Below are 23,806 nucleotides of genomic sequence, written 5' to 3' on the forward strand. Positions count from 1 at the left end.
CGAGTTTTGGTTAAACAGAGCTTGAATACCTGGGGTGAAATCCTGGCTCATCTGAAGTGAATGGCGAGACTCCCATACACCTCAACGAAGACAGGATTTCACCCACAACTTGTAGCTTACACCACTGTTGACTTTTCGCTGATAGAAATAACGAATCACTTTCTAAAGGAAATGTTTGATTAATTAAACTAGTGATCAGAAAACATGTTGATTTAAAAACAAAAAAAGCTAAAATCCACATGCTGTTGCTTACGGTGTGATATCTATAAATGGTATGATCTTAAATTGACAAAAGCTGTGCTATTAATTGACCTACCTCAAATTACTGAAAAGGATTTAATTGTGTGAATAATTCAGTACGAGACACTACAAACATCAACTCAAAAGTGGCAATATTATACAATAAAACTTCATTTGCAAGCTGTCAGAACCATGTGTGCTGTTCTCTGGTACTTGTGTTTACTTCTGAGTGGCCTGCGCAGAATATTCACACACACTTCACATGAACAATTCTCTTCTTTACTTTTTTTTTCTTTTGCTGAAAACAAAACAGCCACATCAAGTCAGATTGTCATTAGCTTTTCAGAGAGATTTCGTTTGCACTTAGCACACAGTTGGGGCCAAAGTGAAAGCTGGATAAGTGCCTGAACTATTCAGCTGGAAATTACATCTTGCACAGGAACCTTTAAATGTCAAATTCCACAATCCCCCTTACAGCCAGAACTGTTTCAACTCCCTTTTCCCCCATGACTTTTCTTCATTTTACTACAGATGTAACTGTACTATCCTTCAGATATGATAAATCATATTTGGGAACGCCACTATCTAGGGCACAGTAAGCTACCACCCAGCATTTCAAATGACACTAAACTACAATAACAAGTAAACAGAGCCCAGGAGAGAAATGCATTTTGAAATGTGCTGTTTGTGTTAGTAATGCAAAGCAATTAATGAACCAAGAGAGTGAGGAATGAAGGGAATCCCTTTTAGTTCTGATAAAGACACTAGAAATCAATGGGCCGTATATTCAGACCTGCTGAAAATGGCAGCAGCTCCTGTGGAAGTCTTGGGGACAGACTCAGCCATGCCATTGCTTATGTTTTCCATGCACAAAGGGCAGCGTGTACTCTCAGCCTCAAGCTAAAAGGAAAACAACAGAAGAAAGAACAAAAACTACAGGAGAGAGCACAGTGTGTGTCTCATTTTGGAACTGCCTCATAACACACCAGAGAAACAGACTTTCCTCCATACATTTAAAGCTGCAGTACGCAGAAACGGAGTACGAACAGTTACTTCGCTTCATGCACCACAACTGAATGATATGAATTACAGGTCTGGCATACCTTGATGATAAATAGGTGGGTGTTAAAACAATATAACTTGTATCCACTTGGCAATCAGGGGCAACCAGATTCTACTCTGTTTCACCAGTCAGTGGAGTCACTCCAAATTTACACCAGGGTAAAAGATCAGGATCTGGCCCTAGATGGGTAGCTCTAGTATATCATAGACACCTAAGGGAGAAGAAAAGTGGTGTAGCACAGAAGGCAACTTATGGTAGAATATAAGGAAAAGTAGGTGTGGAATCTGTTTTGTTGTACGTACTATTGCTAGGTGCTTTTCCTGATCCTGTCCTCTCTCTGACCCTTCTGACATGCACATTACGCCTACTCCTACCTTATCTGTAACTTACACTAGTATTGAGTTTGGTCCTTTACTTCTTTAAATGATAACCCTTTCAGGGAATCACTTGGTTCATTCAACTGGTGACTTGAAAAACCTGATTTTAAAATGTTTTCTGAAATCCACATGCTCTTGCTGACTGCACGATATGTGTAAAGCATATGCCGTTTGATCTTGAATTAACAAAAGATGTGGTTTAGATGATCTTACCTCAAAAATTCCTGCAAAGAATTTGGCTCATATGAGTAGTTCAGTACCAGAGGCTGTACAAACATTGACTGTAATAGCAGAGTGTTAAGGTTAACAGTAAGGCTAAATGCATAACATTTATTTTGCTTTAAAGGGTGCAAATATAGTCTAGTTAAGGGGTAGTTGAAAAACATGTTTCCAAGAACAGTGGTTTACCGTTTAGTTCTGTATGATAAAAATAAATAAGTTCAAGCTCCAATACTTCAGATATTTGTTGTCACAGAGAGGCAGCCGTGATGACTGGCGGCGCTAGTTTAGTCTAATGTATTTGCAGAAATCACTCGATTCAGATGGAGCACCTCACTATTAGCTGTTTTCAAGGTTTCTCTCTCTTTGGGCTGGTCTACACTAATGCTATAAGTCGACCTAAGTTACGCTACTTTGGTTTTGGTTATGTAAATTATGTAACTGAATTTAGGTTGATTTACAGCAAAGTCTACACTAGGCTATTTTGATGGGAGATGCTCTCCAGCTGATTTACCTTCTGCCTCTTGAGGAGGTGGCGTACAGACATCAACGGGAGAGTCCTCTGCCATCGACTTAGCTTGTCTTCACCAGACCCCCTAAATCGACACCACTACCTCGATTGCAGCAGTGCCTATTTAGCAGTAAGCCCTCAGATACTAACGTTTCCGTTTTGGCATAGACAGAGGGCTTGCAAGGGTCGTTAAAGAAATCACTAATACTTCTGCAAATGCAGTGGGCCAGATTCCACTCTGAGATGCACAAACACATCACTGCAAATATTTTCCAGATAATGACACTGATGAAATTGTAATCTGAAGTTAGCACTGCAAGCAGCTTTCCCTCCTACACTCAACTCTCCTAATAACACACTTCTAGTATTCCAAGTGTGTGACTTCTTGTGGATCATGAATTATACCATATTGCATAGAATCCTGTTCAGATACAGAAAGTCAGAGTGGGTAAAATTAATCCCTTGGCAGAGGGTACTTAAAAAGCCCTCCATGCTACAGAATATTTGTTGTACCCTTCAGCCCTGATGATGGACAGAAGGAGAGCATAGGGAGGCAGCTGTATCTCCTCCATGCTGCCAAGGTGAGCTCCTTGTGTGTTCAGAACTGGTTGGTACAGCAGGGCATTTTGGGAGTGTGCTGGGAGAGGGACCACGAGATTATTCTTCCCCACAGATTTTGGACTGTAAGCTGTTTGGGGCAGGAACAGTCTTTTTGTTCTGTGTTTGTACAGCCCCTATAACAATGGGGTCCTGCTCCATGACTAGGGTCTTAAGTGCTACCAAAATATTAAATAATAACTTTCCATGACCATTCTGAACAGACAACTTCTTAAAGCATTATCCTCATCTATGCAGCGAGTAAAAACCAGGGGTCAAATTCCATAGGCTTTATTTGAGCAAATCTCCCATTACCTTCAAAGACAGTTTTGCTCTGTTAAGCACGTCAGAGCTTGTCTACACTTCCACTGCTGCAGCGGCACTGCTGTAGTGCTTAGTGAAGACGCTACATACTCCAACAGCAGAGCGTCTTCCATTGGCGTAGGTACTCCACCTCCCTGAGAGACGGTCGCTATGTCAAGGGGAGAAGCCTGCCCATTGACATAACGCTGTCTGCACCAGGGTGGGGAGTGGGGGGGGGCAAGGTTGGTATAACCAAGTCGCTCAGGGGTGTGGCCCCTTGTGACTAACCACTACTAAGCAACACACCCCAAATTTCAAATAGAGGTAGACAAAATCCTTAAACTGTCACTGAACAATTGTGAGTGATTAATCTGTTCAAGAAAATCATGATATATTTGCTGATGTTCTCCATTAGGGATTATTCTCTCAGATCAAGTTACTGATGATTCTTTAGATTATTAAAACAGTTTTAAAACCCCAATTTACTCTTTCAATAGCTGTGTTTTTATTTACATACTACTTCTCCCTCAGTTAGAGGAATGCACATAGACTAGTCTGTTTCATGTTTGCTCACAGTCGGTGTTCTAACCCAGGGCCACGTTAGCATTATTATATATTTAGTAATTATATGTTCAGTGCTACCCAGCGTGCTCAGCGCTGTACAAAATACAGGAGAATACACAGTTTGTTGCCTGAGGAACTTAATGTGATTGATTGACACAAATTCTACTGGAAGAACCCATGAGGTTCTGTTAGAAACTCTGATGAGTTTGCAGGGGCATCGTTGAGAATTTGGCCCATTGTCCTTGCCCATTTCTCAAATTGTGTTTGTTGTTTGAAATGAGTGCACGTGCCCTAGGCAGTGTACAGCAGTTGGGCAACTGATTTTCATTTCTTGCCGCTAATTTAAAGTGGTTTTATTTGTTAGACTAAGCCTATGTCTACGCACGCTAAGACTACACAGACAGACTAAGCCTATGTCTACACATGCACTTGCACCAGTTTAGTTTAGCCAGTGCAAACTCCTGTGTTGCACTCTTGTTCTGGACTGAGTGGTATATTTCAGTTTTATTTAAATCTGCTCCTAAGTGATTTAAGAGAAACCAAAATAGGACCCTGGTATATGCACACAGTTATACTGGTTTAATTAAAGATGGGATTTCAAACTGATTTAATTAAACAAGTGTAATGGGGTGTGTGGACATTCCTATGCTAGTTTAAATCTGGTTTAAAACAGCTGAGCCTTTTGCATCAATTAAACTAAATTAGTTTAAAAATCACACTTTAAAATAAACTGGTGCAACTCTGGGTGAAATCTTGGCTCCACTGAGATTAATGAGAGTTTTTGCATTGTCTTCAATGAGGCCAGGATTTCATCGTGCAGATAAACCATGAAGTCCAACATTCTGGGACCTAAGGTTGAACTGAGATTGTGTCTTTCTTTAAAATAAGATAAAAAAAAAAACAAACCCCAACAAACACCTCAGATTTTCCGCTGGATAACTCCAGCCCAGCTTTATTACTCTACCCTATGGGAGATTTTAAGCAGGAGTTTGCTCCTGCCTGGCTGGAATGGAAAAGAGAGTTAAACTGGGACTGTCATGAGGCTAAATGAAAACCAAATATCCAAAAACATTTGAACTCTGGAGAATTTGGATTCTGATCCACACTGCCTGGCTTGGGACTATATAAAAATGTCAAGGATATACAGGACTAACCAGCAAAACTGCTGAGGATGCTGTGCACCTTGCAGGATCCAAGTCATCTCATTTTCAAGGGTGCCATGAGTGGTTTGTCGCTTAAAGGAACACCATCAACTTGACGTTTCAGGTACAGCGCATCCTTCCGTGTGTTTTTGTGACTTTGAAACCACATTTTCCTATTGTTTCCAAACAGGGAAAACAGCCTCTATACACGGAACCAGCAAAACTGACTTTATACAGACAGTGCTGTCAAATATAGAAGTTAAACAACTGGCAAAAAGGATATTCTTTCTCTAACCTCTCAAATTTAGTAATTTTATAACCTAGACAGAAGCACAATTCTTAAACTGACAGTGTCCCTTTAAGAGTTTGTTTCAGATTAAGTGACTCAGAGTTCAGTTTTAGCATAGAGAACCCTTACTTATCTTATTTAAAATTCAAATTAGAAGTAACTGCAAAATGCATTTATATAGGTTTCTAAATGGTAAATTGTATCGAAGCATCTTAAAAATTCAAATGAAATTTCTACCAGTTTGGAGGAAGGACAAGCTGCTTATGCTGGTACTGCTTAAAAAAATTAATTAATTTAAAAAACAGAGAGTTTACTGTTGCATTTATTTTTGCAGCAGTACACATATTTTAACCAGTATATAATATTAGATGAAAGGCTGCAGTGTCTGAATGATGCAGTAAATATGAATTTTTGAAAAATGTAGAAATGATCCAATATTATGGAAAGAAAAAAGTAGTTTAGTGGATAAAATATTAAACTGTAATAACCATTTTTCTTTGGATCTGCTTAGCCTACCAAGTGTTCTGTGTAAGATGTAAAGTTATAATATGCATACGTACGCATCCGTCTCTATAAATATACATGTGCATCCCACATTTCTAAAAACAGGACATGTGTGCTGGGAAAATATAGGAACAATGAACTTCCTTAAGAGAGGCTTATTTTTTCAAGTTATTAAAAGAAGGTGGCAAGCATTCATGAGGATATGAAAATTTAAAGCCATCTGAAGGAAACTCTTGAAAACCTCTGGTTAAAGTTGTTGCCAAGGAATCTCAGCTATGTTATGTCAGAATGTTTAATTGCAAGCTGAAGTTTAATGAATGGAAAGATATTGCAAAAGCAGGAAGTTTCTGAAACTACATAGAACAACCATGAAAATAAAATTCCAAAGGTTGTAGATCTGAAATCCTGTTGGAAGCTGAAATTTCCATCTACATTATGACTCCTTTTCCTCCTGTGTACAGTTTGCCAGCTGTGTGGCTAAAGGGAGGTATACTGCTCTGGATATCATCTTCTCTTAGGCTCAGGCACCATTTGTTATGTCAATATGAAGAAGTCAACTTCTTTGCATTTGTTGTGAGGGTGTGTACAGAAATACAGCTTAGCAATAAGGGGAGGAAAAGCAAATGTCAGGATGCATTAAATAATGTATTTTTTTCTTTACTTTCCAAGAAGCTCGCTTGCAGCATGATGCTGCTATTTATATCATCACGCTTAAACCCAGCTGTTGATTCATGTTAACATGCAAAATGGTGCAGAAGACCCGGCAGGTGTGTGTGAATCCCAGAGAAACCTATATTCTGTCATTTTGAGAACATATTAAATATCACAAGCTTTGCTGGGATGTAGGTCAGTCATGTAGTGCGTGATGTAGACAATACAAATATTTCCGACATTTAATACCTGATGAAAGGAGGCCAAACAGCAGCTGATTCAAAACAACACATCTGTGATTCCATGTTTGAAAGAGAACTTTTTCCTGTAACTCCAACCTGACAAATGTACCATACACCCACATTACAGCATTCTTATAGAAGCAATCTTATGTACCTGAGTGGGATAATGTGGTCTTCCTTTTGTGAATATCTTCATCAACTTTGTTGAAGTTACACTAGAATAAATTTGGCCTGTGGATTTTAGAACACATGTTTTTAGCCTCTTCTAGGACATCCTACATTGCTTTTTTATTATTTGACAAATACCCATAAAGCGACACACCTTCTAATTTATTTGTGACTTTACAATTCCTGTTTTTTTATTTTTTAAGAAATAAAACAAATGCCATTAGGTATATTAATTAAGAGCCAGAGACTGAGAGTTTTTGTGTGAAACACACTGTGAAAAAGCCGCTGTTTAAAACACCACATATGCTCTAGAGGTGACATAAGGTGTTGGAAAGGTAATTCCCAGGCTAGAATGTTTACTTTTGGGTTCATGGATCTACAATGTGAGATAAGAATCTGTTGGCAATTAAATCAGGGAGGATGACTTAGACAGACCCTGAAGTCCTGAAGAGTTCTGATTGAGTGGAAATGCTTAGGAGTAGAGAGTGGTGGAATAGCTCTATTGCCATTATAACTGCTGAAAAACCATGTTAACTGAGATCCACAACCAATAATCTCTGAGGTTATCTATTTACAATTAGGATAAGTTCCCAGCAAATACAGATCTCTTTTCATGGTTTTCTTGCATAGTTTCCATTCCTTTGATCATATTTGTATACATGGCACAGAAATTGCACTAGTTACCTTGGTCAAAAAAGGGAGGATTTTTGTTTCACTGGTGGTTCTTGATCTAGCAGTAGTCTTTGATCCACTGGCCATGATTTTTCTGTCTTGCCTGTAAATCCTATGTTGGATAGATGGAATTGCATCTTGATGATTCTCTCCTTACCTCTCAAGAGTGACCCCAGAAGGAGTACTGTTGGATAATTACTCACGTGCCCTATGAGCACTCTCATGTGATGTTCTGTGGGGTTTTGTTCCATTACTCCTCCTAGGAAGATAGTGAAAGAATCGGGGCTGCCCTATTTGGTGAAATTTCTCCTATTTTCCTGACTGGTACTGGGACATAGATTAAACAGGAGCTGGTTCAGACTCAGTGCAGAATAGATGAGGAGGCATTGGTGGTAGGATGAAGTATTTTCAGGTGTGTGTGGGGGAGGTGCTGGCTGATTTGTTTTGTGGTTGGTTTACCTACCCTTTATCAAACAATGTAAACTTCAGATCCTAGAGTCCTTATCTACTCTTGGATTCTCAAGTGAAAGCAGTGGCCAGAAGTTCCTTTTTACCATTTGCATTTGGCTTACAAGGTAGCAATCTTTTTACTCTGTGATGTGGATTTCACCGTTGTCATCCACAGCTTTATGCCTTTCGGACTGGATTATCCCAATATATTTGTCTTCTTGGGACAACCATGGAAGTCCTCTTGGAAATTTATAGTTAATACAGAATGATGCTGCCTTTCATGACCCAGCACAGGGAAAGAGGAGGTTAAACAATATTTAGATAATTTAGTTGTATTCAAGTCAGCAGGCCTTGACAAAATTCATCCTAAGTATGGATAGGAGTGTGCAGGGGCCAGTGTGATTTGGACAGGAGCTGTGTGAGGGTGAGGACTGTGATTGGATAAGGGGTGGGGTGACCATATTTCTGAAAGGGTAAACTGGAGGGACAGCATGTGGGGCTGGCCTGAGCCCCCTCTCCCCGCACGGGGGGCTGGCCTGAGCCCCTCATACCCCCACACGGGGCTGGCCTGAGCCTCTAGCCCGACTCCTGCCTGCCTCTTGCGTGAGGCTGACACTGGCATCACTGCTCCCTTGAGCCCTGCCTCCTATGCAGGGCAGGTCTTGCATTGACGCGTGCCCCCCTTATGTTCCTTTGTGCACTACTTTTTTGACAAATGTGGCCATTTGTCCTGTTTGCTCTTGCCAACTTGATCAGTTGGAAAGAGCAAACAGGACAAATGCCCACTTCTGTGAAAAAAGCCAGGACAGCTGGGATAGGGTTTAAAAATGGGACGGTGGCGGCTGTAACAGGACCTCGGGTTACCCTAATAAGGGGGCGCACAGGAGGCAGTGTCACTGGACAGAACTGGGCCCAGGGTGTGAGCAGACGTGGGCCATGTTCCTCCTAGGCACAGGGGCAGCCAGGGGCTTCCACACGCTGCCCCCGCCCCAAGCACCGCCCCTGCAGCTCCCCTTGGCCTTGGAGGGGGGACGTACTGCGGCTGGGAGCTGCTTGAGGTAAGTGCTGGCTGGAGCCCCAACGCCCTGGCCCAGCCCTGATTCCCCTCCCCCCCTCCGAACCCCTCAATCCCACCCTCGCGCACCCTCCTGCACCCCCAACCCCTCATCTGCACCCCCAGCTGCAGCCCCCCCCCTCCCGTGCCCCAGCCCCTGAGGGAGTGAGGGTGGGTGGGGCGAGCGAGCGACAGAGGGAGGGGGGGTGGAGTGAGCAGGGGTTGGGCCTCGAAGAAGGGGCGGGGCCTGGGCAGGGCCTCGGAGGAGGGGCGGGGCAAGGGTGTTGGGTTTTGTGCCCGTAGAAAGTTGGCAGTCCCGGTGGGGGTGTGGTCAGATGAGGGAGTGTCCAGGGGGCGGTGATTGGACAGAGCTGGGTGAGGGGTGTGACAGAGGGGAACCCAAGGGGCAGTGGGATGGGAGAGGGGCTGTAGGGGTGCTCTGAGGAGGGGAAGGAGGCGTGGCTGGGGGGCTGCATCAGAGAGCTGGCTCCCCCCTCCCCTCGCGCCTAAGGGGCCAAGCAGAGAAGGGAACAGGCCTACCCCTGAGGGGGCTGCTTGCGCATGCGCTTCTTGTTCCATGGGAGACGGACCCACGTACCTGCGTCACTTGCTTTAAAGTAAGAGCGACAGAGAAGACGAAGGGTCCTTTGTGCGCATGCGCGTCCCTATCAGGGCTCCAGCCACCGCCAAGGTCTCCTTCCAAGCCGACAGTGCTCAGTTTTGATTGGTTGGTGCGTTCCGTTCTCTCTGTCTTTGATTGGGTGTTTCGTCCTGTCATTCAAGAGCTCCGCGTCCCAGCCCACCAGCTGCTGTCCGGATGAGTGGCACTTTACTCTTCCCGACCCCCTTCCTCTCTCTGATTGGACTGTTGTTTCAGTCACTCTGTCCCGCTGCCTATCAGCTTCCGGTTCTGTTCGGATTGGGTCGGGTGTAAAGATTTTACACGCTGCCGCTCCCTATGCCCAAACAAAATAATCCTCTGGTGTTAGGCGTGTCGATAGGGCGCAGTCGGTCCCCTCTGCCTGGGACAGATTATAAGGCCTTCCCCCATACCCTATCTCCCTGTCTGCTGAGGGGCCGGCTGCGTCCCAGCGGGAGCCGTCAGGAGAGCGGCGCGGAAGGACACCACAGAGCGTTGTGGGAGTTCTGAGACGAGAGTGACAGAAGAAGTAGTTCCGGCTCCGCCTTGTGCCTCCTTTCCCCAAAATAGCGCCCAGCGGGTATCCGTGAGCCGGTGTCAGTGTCTCCCGAGGAGCCTCAGCGGGGAGGAGGCAGCGGCAGTAGCGGGGTGCAGTGGGCGGTGGACGGGTGAGTGAGCGAGCGGGGGGCCGAGCTGGCGGCCAGGGGCGGTTGGCGGGCACGAGGGAGTACGCGGGAGAGGCTGAGGGCAGAGGCGCGGGGTTACGCAGGTTGGGGGGAGGGGGCGCTGTCATGGGCTCAGTGTGCGGGGGGAGACACCCTGGGGAGGAGAGGGGAGGAGAGAAGAGGAGAGGAGGGTGCTCCGGGGCGGGGGGCGATTTGGGGCGGGAGCCCTGGGGGTGGCTGGCGAGCGAGGAGCGGGAATCCAAAGCGTGTGTGTGTGTGTAAGAGAGAGAGAGAGCGAGCGGGGGGGGGGTCCGCACGGGTGGGCGAGTTGTTCTCACTGAGGGGCCTCTCGGGAACTTCCTGTCCCTCCTGCCCTGCGGAGAAGATGGAGCAGGCCAGTGCAGCCTGCTCGGGGGCTGGGTGTCAGAGAGGGGAGGAGGGGCGTGGGTGCGGGTACATGATGGCAGTCAGGGAGCTCTGCCGTCGAATTGTATTTATCTAGTGGCGAGCTTCCCCTTGTGGGATATAGGAAGGCGAGGCGGGGGGGGGGCACCTTTTGACCTACTCGTTTGTTACCTGGAAGGGTAGAAGCCCCACTGGGTAAAAAGCACCGCATAAAGGTGGGAGACGGTTTTTGTCCAGAAGAAGAGTGTATCAGATGCTGTCAGAGAAGTGAGGATTTTTTGGAAGCGGGGGTGGGGTGGGGTTGAAAGAGGAGTTGTTCAGACAGTTCGACAGTGAAAGAAGGAAAATGTTTTGATGATTTTGGGGGGGGGCAGATCTCATTTTTGTTCATGTGTGTGATAGTTCAGAGAAAGAAGTGGGGTGAGTACAGTTGTCTCTGTGCAAACAGCGTTGTATTAATCAGTTTTGTCCAGAAGTGAATAAAAAAGGTAGGAAGGAGACCATACTCTTTCTGAATGAATAATAGCAAGTCCCCTGAGATTTTTCTGAGGTTAGCTTATGAAACTAAACTTTCCAATACATTTTATCTGCTCTTGAGATGTGCCTGCTGGTGAGGAAGGTGGTGAAGGAAAGGGAGCTGTTCAGAACATGTAGCAGTGAAGGTGTTTGGCAAGTGGTTCACTTCAGTTTTGCAAGAGTGCAAATGGTGTAAATTGAAATTGTCTTCAGAAAGGGAGAAATTAGAAGGGAGGCTGCTTTTGCAGCTAATGGCAAAGCCAGTGAATCCCACAATCCTTGGGGATCTTTCTCACCAAAATAAGTGGTCATATCTTCCCACCGTTTAAGTAAGATGTGAGATAGAAAGTAAAGGGTGTCCGGAAGTAGATAGTGGTAGCAGAGGAGTAATTCTGAGACCATGAGAGAGAGATAGTATCAGAAACAAAAATCTGTTTTGTCATGAAGACAGGTTAATTAGGTAGCATAACACTTATATTTTATTTTAGTATTCTTTTGTAATAGAACAAGTGACCTGTAAGCTTTCTAAACCTTTCAGTAGTGTATTATCATACATGAGCACTTCTAGTATCTCGGTATGGTGTTTTGTCATCTAAGTGTGCGTATTTTTTCATTGATGAAATTTTGGCAGATGCTTAACTTTTACAGAAGGTGGCAGAGCAATGATCTTGGAAGCAGTCTGTGATTTTTTTTTTAATGAGTGTGATTTTAAATAGGATATGCAAGATTGGAAAACTTAATGGCTAGCAACTCTTCCAAAAAACAAAGATCAAACAAACAAACCCCCAAACCCAACAACAAAATCCTATTTCTTCTCTGTCTGGGAGAGCAATGTGGATATTTTATAAAAGAGCCAAATATGCACTTTGTTAAATAGAGACTAAGGCGGGGTGAAAAGGCATAAGTCTATCAATATTTGCAGGGTGTTATCACCAACAATGGAGAAGAATAGTTTAGTATGAGGATGGGATGGAATTGGACATAACAAGGCAAAAATAGAGGGAAAACTTAATATAGAGAACACTCCTGCACTGGCAGGGAGATAAAGTAGATTATTCAGGTCATTTCTGACTTCTGTTATTCCATTTCTGACAAGAGTATTCATTAACTATATAATTACTATAGAAGCATAGAAGTCTTTAATATAATCATGCTTTTGCTTTATTTCTTTGGATGCTTAAAATGTGTATTTAAACCTTCATGAATATTTACCCACCTGTTTAAGACTCTTGGATGAAAGATTATATATAAAGTGATTACAAACATTAAACCTCACAACTCTATAATCACACACTACCATTTCTTATGCCTAGAAAGGAAAGGGTGAAATAAATACATTCATTGTGATTTAGGTTAGACATTAACTTCCTAACTGTAAGGACATTTTAAGCACTGGAGCAAGTTATGTAGGGAGGTTGTGGAATCTCCATCACTGGAGGTTTTTAAGAACAGGTTAGACAAAGAGCCATCAGGGATGGTCTAATAATACAGCAGAGGACTGCACTTTATGACCTCAAGGTCCATTCCAGTCCTACTTTTTGATGATTCTGTGATGCTAATGAAGACTTTAGGTGAAATGTTTCATAGGATTGACATGGGATTGCTAGGGCTTTGGCCATTTTGCAGCTAATAAACAGTTTTGAAGAAAATAATGTTTATTATATTATAAGTAGCAAAATCAGTTTGTGACAGCATAAGTTTTAGAACTTGTTTAGAAACCTTATTTCAATGATGGTGCAGGCTTAGGTAACATCTGTGTTATGAGCTAGGAGGTGTGATTCCCAGCTTGTATAGATGTACCTGTGCTAGATCTGCTCAAGCTAGCACCTAAAAATAGCATTGTGTGTGCAACGGCATGGGTGATCACTAGAAGCCCCAAGTACAGTCCTGCCTGGCTCCCTGGGTACTTGGCTGGCTAGTCCATGCCTCCACCCATGCCACTCTGGATACACTGCTATTTTTAGGTGTTCAGTCAAGCTGAGCTAGCTCAGGTACATCTACCCAAGCTGGGAATATCACCTTTCAGGTCAAATGGAGACATATCCTTAGTCTCTCCGTAAGATTTACCTTAAACCAGTTAGTGACAGCCTCAGACCTTTTACTGGGTTTACTGTGCCACAGTGTTAGGATTCCTTGGTAGTCCCACAACACACAGGGTGATACTAACAACTTAAGTGGAGCTTCCAAACCAATAATGCCATGTAAATCAGTGTAAACAATGTCAGGAATCATGCCATACTACCTTGCCTTGTCCCAGTCATGCCATGCATTATAAAACGTATCTGAAGGGACTGGGGAATGCTCTAACAATTGTAAGAATAGTTTAGTGTAATACTGTTTGTTGCATAACCATGTTAATTTAAACTAGTCTGGAATACAGTTAATCTTTTTGCTGCTATAGACAGGGTATAAATATTACGGTGTCTAGAATATGAAATACCTGCCAGGCCATAACGGTCATGTGTGCTGTGCAGTATAGCTTGTGTGTTTCACCTGGGTGATAAACATGCACCTTCATTAAAATTGAAAAACTGTACATAGTTTGTGTCCATTTTATCAGGAAAACAAACTTGTTTTATTTTTTTAAGGAATATTTTAATTTCTTACAGAAACTGTCCAATGTAAGACTTTTTATAAAAACTTTTGCTTGCAGTTGACAAGTCATGTATGGCTTTTTTTTTTTTTTGTTTGGAATGCACCTAGCTCATTTTGGGTGCTACAGCCTAGTTACTAGAGTAGATCCAATATGTTACAGCTCTTTAAAGAACCAGTTATCAACTGTGTTTAATAAATGGTGGTTCCGAGTTTACTCAGGAACATTCTTTGAAGAGGAGGCACAGTGCTTAAATTTCCTTCTCTCACTCTTTTGTGCAGTGGTGGTGGTGGCGGCAGAGGGAGGAAATGCAGCTTCTTTGTGTTGAGGTCACAGTAAAATTATAGCTGTTCTTGGAGGGGAGGAAAAAGCACTTTTGGTGTGACTTCCGTAGAATGACAGCCGTATTGCATAGGAACAAATAGGCAAAATATACAACCAGCACATTTAAATACAGTTTTTAACATATAGGTCATGATAGTTACAAAAGCAAGAGTATTCAAAGTTAAGGTTAATGCTCTGTACTTAGTATTTTGTTTGGGGAAGTAGATGTATGTATACACTTGGACTAGTATAATTAAACATCTATAGATACAGTTGAATGATCTTTACAAAACAAGTTGTTGACCTTTTGTTCCTACATGTATGTAGTAGTTTTCTCTGAATGAAACAAATCAAGAGAGAATAAAATATTTTAGAATCTACACTCATGCTGAGTAGTGGGAATTTTGCTGCATGCTGTCTTCTGTTCAGATTAGGTGCATTCAGTGGCTAGTTTGGCTTTGGTCAAATAATCAGAAAAAGTGCACAAGGTTCTTCTCCATCTTCCTTCCTTTCCGGTTTTAAAGTATATGTTAAATGGTACTGAAGGGGCTAATGGAATTACAAATTTAGGAACATAAAAATGGCCATACAGGGTCAAACCAATGGTCCTTCTAGCCCAGTATCCTGTTTTCTGATGGTGGCTGGTGCCAAATGCTTCAGAGAGAGAGTGAACAGAGAAATGTATTCAGTGATCCATCCCGTGTCATCCAGTACCAAACAGTGAGATGTGTAGGGACATCCAGAGCATGAGTTTGTGTCCCTGACCATCTTGGCTAATAGCCATTCACATAACCTATCCTCCAGGAACTTACCTTTTATTTTTTGAACCCTGTTATAGTTTTGCCCTTTACAACGTCACCTGGCAATGAGTTCCACAGGTGGGCGGTGTGCTATGTGAATAAGTACTTCCCCTTTTGTTTGTTTTAAACCTGCTGCCTATTAATTTCATTGGGTGACCTCTGGTTCTTGTTATGTGAAGGGATAAATAACATTTCCTTGTTCGCTTTCTCCACATGAGTCATGATTTTATAGACCTCTATAATATCCCTCCTTAGTTGTCTCTTTTCCAAGCTGAACAGTCCCAATCTTTTTAATCTCTCCTCAGATGGAAGCTGTTCTATACCCTTAATCATTTTTGTTGCCTTCCTCTGTACTTTTTCCAGTTCTAATATATCTTTTTTGATATGGGGCAACCAGAACTCCATGCAGTATTCAAAGTGTAGTTGTACCATGGATTTATATAGTGACAATATGATATTTTCTGTTTTATCTATCCCTTTCCAAATGATACCTAACACTGTTTGCTTTTCTGACTGCTGTTGCACATGGAGTGGACATATTCAAAGAACTATCCACAATGACTCCAAGATCTTTTTTCAGTAGTAACAGCTCATTTAGACTCCATCATTTTGTTATGTATAGTTGCGATTATGTTTTCCAGTGTGCATTACTTTGCATTTATCAACATTCAGGTTCATCTGTCATTTTGTTGCCCGGTCACCCAGTTTTGTTAGATCCCTTTGTAACTCTTCACACTCTGCTTTGAGCTTAACTATCTTGAGTAATTCTTGTATCATCTGGAAACTTTGCCATCTCATTATCTTCCCCATTTTCCAGATCATTTATTAATACATTTAACACCAATGGTCCCATCCATTGTTTTCTGTCTTTTAACTGATTTGTGCAAGGGCCTTCCATCTTATCCCATGACTGCTTACTTTGCTTACCTCCTTTGGTGAGGGACCTTGTCAGAGGATTTCTGAAAGTTTGGGTACACTGTATCCACTGGATCATACTTGTTTGGATTTTTTTTACCCCCTCAAAGAATTTTTTAATAGATTGGTGAGGCATAATTTCCCTTTACAAAAGCCGTGTTGACTCTTCCCCAACATATCATGTTCATCTATGTATCTGATAATTCTGTTCTTTACTATAGTTTCAACCAGTTTGCCTGGTAGTGAAGTTAGGCTTACTGGCCTGTAATTGCCAAGATCACGTTTGGAGCCTTTTTTAAAAAATCAGCATCATATTAGCTATCTGCCAGTCATTTGGTACAGAGGTTGATTTAAATGATAGATTACATACCACAGTTAAGCAGTTCTGCAATTTCATATTTGAGTTTCTTCAGAACTCTTGGGTGAATCCCATTTGGTTTTTATTACTGACTTAGTACTGTTTAATTTACTTGAATTTAATTTATAACCTCCTCTGTTGACATCTCAATTTGGGACAGTTCCTCAGATTTTTTTTTTTCCCCTAAAAAGAATGGCTCAGATGTGGGAGACTCCTTCAGCTCCTCAGCAGTGTAGATCAATGCAAAGAGTTCATTTAGAATCTCTGCAATGCCCTTGTCTTCCTTGAGTGCTCCTTTAGCACTTTGATCGTTCTGGGGCTCCACTGATTTTTGGCAGGCTTTCTGCTTCTGATATTCTTAAATTTTTTTGCTATTTGTTTTTGTGGTTTTTGGTAGCAGCTCTTCAAATTCTTTTTTGGCCTGCCTAATTATACTTTTACCCTTGAATAGGCTAGCTAAAATGTTGCTGAAGTATAGTTAAACTGAAATTGTGCTTAAAATATTTCCCATATTTATGCAGAATGTATTAAGCCTCCAAAGGCGTCAGTCCCTTCTGTGGCATAGCTGAAACACCTACTTATATTTTAGACTTTTTCTGTTAAGTTTTTTAAAAAATGTGGTATTTGATATTTTTTTGGAACTTGCTTGATTGTAACCGTACACTTTTTCCAAAGTTAATTCTCTAACTTCCTGAACTGTGATACTTATTGCCAGTGTTATTTGGGGAAAGCAACCGACGTGTATTTTAAGTGGCTGTTCAGATATAACTGTATCTGATACAGTATCCCATGAATGAGCAAAATATAGTAACAGTTCAAAACAAACTCCCAGTGTGTAGTGTAGCAATCTTATTCCTCCAGTTACAATGTATTCTGTGGAAAATAAAGTAATGGATAACTCCCATTTTTTATGAGAGTGAGCTACTGGCTGATCCTCTTGCAATGGTTTTTGAGAAAAATAATTGCTCTTATCTTGAACTTTTCCAGTTGAGCCATTTAACGTGCGTTCTTTCATGTTGTTTCTTAGGTGAGTTGAATGGAAGATATTTCTTGTGTCCTAAGGAACTCCTCAATAACACATTCATGCTTTTGTGTTCAAGAATATAAGTCTCTAAAAATACCTATTTTGTTCATGTGTATTTGTTAAAGGTTGATAATATAGTAGGAAAACCTAAGTACTGTAGAGCAGCATACTTTCGTTTTCAATTCAAACTTAAAGGCACTTGAAACCTTGTTAGAGAAATTTTCTAGGTTCTGAAGAATTACTTACCGTAAAGTGCATTCTTGGTTTTGGACAACTGAGCTGTTCACATATATATATATTTTTAATTTGAAACTGCATCGGCAGGTTTGATGAGAGGCTGATTAGTTGTGCTTGTCCCAGGATACTTACAACTAACAGCCATCTTACATCTTCACCAAAACTTTATTAATGCACTACTGTTCATATGGTTGGGATCTACAGTGAAACTGACCAGAGTCTTGTTAATTGCAGCATTCTCTTTGGTAAAGCTATGAATAGCTTTGCTGCTGCTGTTTATTTGCAAAGTGGAGAGGACAGCAATGAACTGGTGTTCTATTTGGCTAATGGCTGGAAAGTTATCTTTGCTTTCATATGGGCTAGGAACTTTAAATACAGCCTAAATTCTGCGGAAACTATACCCGTATTTGCCAGTAAATGCCTCCAGTGAGATGGGAGACTGTCTCTCACAGAACAGTGGAAAACCCCCACTCACCATAGTTGGTTTTAATTGTGTAGTGAGACCTGGAATACATAATTTTTTTTCTTTTGAAGTTAGACACACTAAATTCTGAAGTTTTTCACAACACTACCCTTTCCTTCCCTTCCCATGGATAGCCCCACCTAGTATGCTGTCAGTTTTTGAACTTCTGTTTCACTGGAATATTTACAAGTTTTTGAACTGAGAAACCTGAGGCTCATTTCAATATGAAGACTTCAGCTATTTTAACAAATTGAAAGGAAAATGATGGAAAACTTCAATATTTTTGTTATGCCTATTAGAGAGCAATCAAGTAGTAGAACTGCATAGATGCTTAGAGGGAAAGGAGAATGGGTGAAATCTCTGATTATTTGAGAGGGGTGTTGCTTGTAGGTGAAATCAGCTGTCACTGGATGTTGGTGAGGGGTATGGATGTAGTTGCAAACTATTTTGGGGGCTTGGTTTATTAGAATTTAAAGTTTCTGGATTGTGTGCCAGGCATGTGATAACATGGTTGCATATAAAAAGTTGCTATTAAATCATAATTTTCACTCTTGAGAGGTCGGTTCTCATTCTAACTAGTAAATGTGAAAGCTATTGATCTGAATAGAAGCAGTGAAATTACAAATGGAGGATTAGTATGTAGTGATGACCAAATTTCAGTGTATTAATTTATCTGACTCAGTATGCCAGAAGTTGAAAGAAGTGGTGGGAAATGGTTCCATTACTTACAACCGAAGTAATGATAACACAATCCTCTTTTGTTAAAATGTAAATATTGTCGAGTTAAGTAGCAATAGAAAGCATTTGTGCTCAGCTCAGATGTGCATAAATCAATGTATTTGGATTCTTCAAGATCATATGTTCCATCAGCTGAAACTATTGTATTGAAAGAATAGTACATTGAGTGTGATCCTGCAAATGGGAAATCACTGAAGCACTTTTCCATGGATATACTCCTCAAGACCTAAAGTTGCAGGTCTGTGTTACTATATGCTGCAAATGAATAAAAAGGGAGAAGATTAAAGGACAAACCAAAAGAATTATCTTGAACTAAAATCCATTTTGGTTGGTAAAAAATGGCAAATGATCCAATGATTTCCATAAGCATATAGCTCTTACTTAATGCTATTGATTTTATATATAAAAATTATTGTGTTTAAGTGATTGAAGATGCTGGGTATAGTTTTCAAAAGCACCTAAGTGATTTAGGCTCCTAAGTGTTGCTGTTTCCTTTGAGAATGGGACTTCTAGTGCGTTTGAAAACTTTACTTCCTGTCTATAGATGTGAAGTATGATGCTTGCTAAGGGAATGGAATAAAGCTCACTTTGGAAGTTCAAAAATTCTTCCAAAGCTATCGTCAGCCTCAAGGTTAGCTGATAGAAAAATGCTCTAGCTTCCTAATGATGCTTGATGGAACTTGTAGGGCTTGTCTACACAGCGTGCCAAAGTGCTTGAGAGGGGTGTGAATTGTCAAGTACTCTAACTGCCCCATATAGATCCTGCTGGCATGCTTTAAAAGGTACCTAGTTCGCATTAATGTTGTGCTATACCTTAGATTGTGTTTCTATATTTTAGGTCCAACTGTCCTAGTATCTGCACAGAACACAAAATTACTCACAACTGGCATACATTTTGTTTAGCCAGGGACACTACAGAGAGGCATTAAACTTACAAGGGCAATTGAAGGAGGAATCAAAGGGACTCAGCACATTACAAGTAGCTGACCGCTGTCAGACACCAGAAAAAAAATCTGTCTTGATATCATTAACCGTACAAGTCCAGTATTGAAAAGTGGTTTGGAGACACTATAGTGCTCTTCCTTTACTTAGTTAATGTGTCTAGTTGAAAATGTCAAAGTGCATAATAGGAACAAAAAGTTTAAATGTGATTGGTTGAGCATGTTGAATTTGCTCCTTCTCTTGTAGCATTTAAAATTGAGGAGCCAGATTTCTACTTTTAAATCTTCTTGTGAAGAAAGGTGTCACAGTTAATTGGATCAAAATGGTGAAAAATTGTGAAGTAAAATCACAAATATAGGAAGACTGGATTCATACTCGTATTACAGCCAATTAGGTATTAATTGAGCTTGCTTTTGGTGTGTTTGGTTAGGTTTAAACATAATAACTGGGAAGTGGTGGCAAAAGTATTTAAATTGGTTGTGTATTGGCAGCGTTTTGTTTTCCACACATCTATTTGTTTATGAGAATGTGTTCAAAGTGAATGAAATAGTAGATGTATTTAATTACATAAAATATACATGCTTCCCACAGGAGAGAATTTGTTAGCAGTTTTTGTGCCCTGTGTTAAGTCTCTGTCACAGGCTGGCTGTTCCTTTAAGGAGAGTCAGACTCAGCCTGTCCTGTAATGGATCAGCTACCCTCCCCAATTGACTTTGGTTATCTAGGGATCAAATTACTTAGGTCAATTATCAGACCCTCTTGGGAAGAAGTCAGGTGACTTCCATAAAGGGCTGGTAGTGCTCAGTTGATGAGGAGTTATCTCCTGTGATTCTCCCTGAAGGAAAAGGATGGCAGGAGAGAATGAGGCACCTGTGGTAGATCTTGGACAGGGCCAAACCTTAGGCAGATGGCCTGGAGGTAGACTGGGAATAAGAATCCAGCGTGTGTGTGTGAGAATCCAGAGAAGAACCCCTCAGGGTCAGTACTTGGGTTGGAGCGTGGTCTCCAGGGAGGAAGTCTGGAGGGTCAAGCGCTCTACAAGAGAGTTGGGTGGAAGGGTAGCCTAAGCAGAGCAGAAGACCCTTCAATTTTATATTTCCTTTGGGACTATTGTTTAAATTCATTATCAGTGCCCTGCTTAGGGTTGCTGGGGAGAGATGGTGGCCCACAAGAAGCAACTATGGAAGGCCACCCTGCTACAGTCTGCAGTGTCCATATTGAAAATTTCCCCTCACCTATGTAGTTCTTGCAGCATTCTAGTAGTTCAGTGGCTTATAATGGCTGCTTCCTACAACCTGCCACATCAGAATGCCAAGTTTATCACTGTAATATGTAGTTTTGGAGCTGGGAGCAGGGATTTTATTTTATGCACTTCCAAAAAGAAATAAATTATTATTTGTATCAAACAGCCAAAACACCTGATGTCTGTCTAGCCATGCAGGATCTTGTTAAATCCTGAGAAACAGCTATTGCTATTAATAGTATGTCCCAAAAATATTACTGATTTTGCTGGGAAAAGTTTAAAGCCTTAAGATTCATACCCACGTTCCTCAGTTTTTTTGTGTTAGCCCTTAGTGTATTGTTCAACTTTCTGTAGCTTCTCTCATAACATTTTAAAGTTTGGCCAATAAAAGTTATCTCCTTGCCTTTAGATTACTTATATATATTGGTTATGATTTTTTTTTTATGGAAACACTTCAGTGTGCCTGAAGATGATGGCTTGTTCTCATGTGATGCTTTTTAAGCAATTTTATCTTGCTTATCTCATCTGTCTCTGAGAAGATTATCATATAAACTACAAGAACACATTTTGCACAGCAAATTGACTTGTGTGAACGAAGGAATAATCTTTGCATCTGCATTTCCCTGAAGACTTCCTGTGTCTCCTTTTATGGTCTCCAGTATTGCATTCATGAAGATAACATCCAATAGCCAATCCTTGAAGACTTACAGTGGCTCTTGATGCATTGTCTTATTAATACTGAGGTTTGAATGACTAATTTTCTTCGTGATTTCTGAGGAAGCACAGCTGTTAATGAAAAAGTTCTCTTCAATACTTTCTTCTTGATTGGTTTTGTAGGCTATTCAGTTTTTCTTACTTCTGTAATTCTGGAGTCACTGTCTGAACTATAAAATTATCTTGCTACCAGTTGAAGAATCTTTTAAATTTGTGATCTCAGTGGCCTTGTTGGGATGTTGAGGTCACATTTCTCTCTTGTCCTTTCTCCACTGTTTTTAATTCTTAATGGTCTCTTCTGCTTGATCTTAATAAACCTCTACCCTGATATAACGCGATCCGATATAACACGTATTCGGATATAACGCGGTAAAGCAAAAATGGTTTTCTGTCTCATCTACAACATTGGCTCTCAAACTGGGGTCACGACCCCTCAGGGGTCACAGCCCGGTTATGTGGGGGTTGTAAGCCCCAACCACAGTGCGCGGCGGCAAGTTGTGAGCCCCGACCCCTGTGCTGGGCTGTGAGCCCCGACCACGATGCATGGCTGCAAGCCCCAACCCCTGTGTGGCGCTTCAAGGCTGCGAGCCCTGACCCCGGCAGGGGCACGCGGCTGCGAGCCCCGACCCTGGGCTTGATGTGAAGGATGACATCAGATGCGCCCTTTCTAAAACAACACCAAGAATAAAACTTCTTGTATCAAATTCCGTATTAAGAATGGAAATGCTTGAGGCCAAAGCAAGTTTGATATAAAGCGGCTTCACCTATAACACGGTAAGATATTTTGGCCGCGTTATATCTGGGTAGAGGTGTAGTTTGAGAGACTTTGCTGGCATAATTGGTTTACCGTAATCTGAACTGTTAGATGTTGGAGCATTACCTCTAGAAGAGGAAATTCGGTCTTTAATACAAAGACTACTCTGAACATATCAAGCATTTAATTACAAGAATATTTCTGTATTTTTTTTTACAGCATTCAAGGCAATATTCTCCTGTTGTACCTTGCTAAAATATAAGGGAGAAAGAGAGAAGCTGCTATAAACTAGACTCAAGATACTACTTTTATTAAATGTAACAGACATTTTTATTCATCTTTGTCCTTTTGACGGGTACGAAAAGCAACTTTCTTGCCCGATAGTTTATCATACATCGTAGAAACCTACAGAAAAATGATTTCAGCATTTCCAGAGAGAACTAGAGTATACTTCACCAGATTGGGCATACGCATTCTTTGGTGAAAGAGTCTCTTGAATCTCTTTGTGTGATGCAAGCAGTCACTTGGTCAAATGTTTACATGTTCAGTAGACATTATACATTGGATCTACGGTCACTGGCTGCTACTGGTCTCCGAGAGAGGGTGCTGTCCATTGTAGTACCTTAACAAATAAAAATGCTAGTTATAGTTCAGGAAGTATTAATTGGTTGGAATTTGGGAAGAAGTTCATCTCCCTTCACATTTTTAGTAATCAACTCGTGTTTATGTGAAGTTATCTTTTAGAAAGAGATGAGGAAATCTCAAATGCGTTTACTGTTCAGAAAAAACATTATATGGCTAACTGTCACATTACTCAATCCTACTTCTGAGCTCAGTTTTCCTACAGAATAATGTTAAGATGGAGGATAGGTAGGAACTATGTGATAAATTGTACACAGGTATGTTTCAGAGTAACAGCCGTGTTAGTCTGTATTCGCAAAAAGAAAAGGAGTACTTGTGGCACCTTAGAGACTAACCAATTTATTTGAGCATGAGCTTTCGTGAGCTACAGCTCACTTCATCGGTATGTGTATCCTTTATAGTCTTATGGGGCTTATTTTTGTTGGTTGAAAAATAGCATCCAGGAAAACTCAGGTTGTTGGGTTTTTTTACTGGTATATAACTTTCTAGGAATTAAAGATGAATAAGAATAACTCTACTTAACATCTTTCCATAGCTGCAGCTTTCTCTCATACTAAGTAAATTCCTCCTGTAGCTTGTCTTTGGAAATTGGTTGGCTGCCAAGAGAGTTCTTAATTATTGTGTTGAGAAGTTCAGCCTCAGTCTTACAACTATTTCCCTCTCTCTCATACTAATTGATTTCTTTGCATTTGTGTATATACTGTTGTACTTCAAAATCTAGTCATGTTATAAAGCTATTAAAGCTGTCTTTTTAATTCAGATAAGTTGTCTTAAATCTGCATTGCAC

General features: G+C 41.1%; 2 protein-coding genes across 11 annotated transcripts in view; one reads left to right on the plus strand and one right to left on the minus strand.

Moving 5' to 3' along the window:
* Positions 1-322: 322 nt before the first annotated feature.
* On the minus strand, positions 323-10,217 carry LOC144930929 (uncharacterized). 5 transcript variants are annotated; one of them, XR_013636451.1, is made up of 4 exons: positions 9,645-10,217; positions 7,555-7,654; positions 1,034-1,140; positions 323-538 (listed from the first exon to the last, which is right to left on the minus strand). XR_013636451.1 is itself a non-coding variant. In XM_078854675.1 (3 exons), the coding sequence occupies exons 1-3, from the start codon at positions 9,822-9,824 to the stop codon at positions 520-522; spliced, it is 306 nt and encodes a 101-aa protein (XP_078710801.1). In that variant the 5' UTR covers positions 9,825-10,217; the 3' UTR covers positions 323-519. The 5 variants fall into 5 exon arrangements, 1 of the variants encoding a protein (XP_078710801.1); XR_013636448.1 differs by having other exon boundaries at positions 7,555-7,801; XR_013636450.1 differs by lacking the exon at positions 1,034-1,140 and having other exon boundaries at positions 7,555-7,801.
* Positions 9,963-23,806, plus strand: part of MEF2A (myocyte enhancer factor 2A) — a 158,616-nt gene continuing 144,772 nt past the window's right edge. For 2 of the 6 annotated variants that reach the window (XM_073304262.2, XM_073304267.2), the window contains exon 1: positions 9,963-10,354. The gene's annotated coding sequence lies outside the window, so the exon portion shown is untranslated. The remainder of the gene's footprint in view (positions 10,355-23,806) is intronic. The other 4 variants (XM_073304269.2, XM_073304265.2, XM_073304264.2 and 1 more) reach the window with 2 other exon arrangements.

The sequence above is a fragment of the Lepidochelys kempii genome, chromosome 10 (genome assembly GCF_965140285.1).
Source record: "Lepidochelys kempii isolate rLepKem1 chromosome 10, rLepKem1.hap1, whole genome shotgun sequence".
NCBI lineage: Eukaryota > Metazoa > Chordata > Testudines > Cheloniidae > Lepidochelys > Lepidochelys kempii.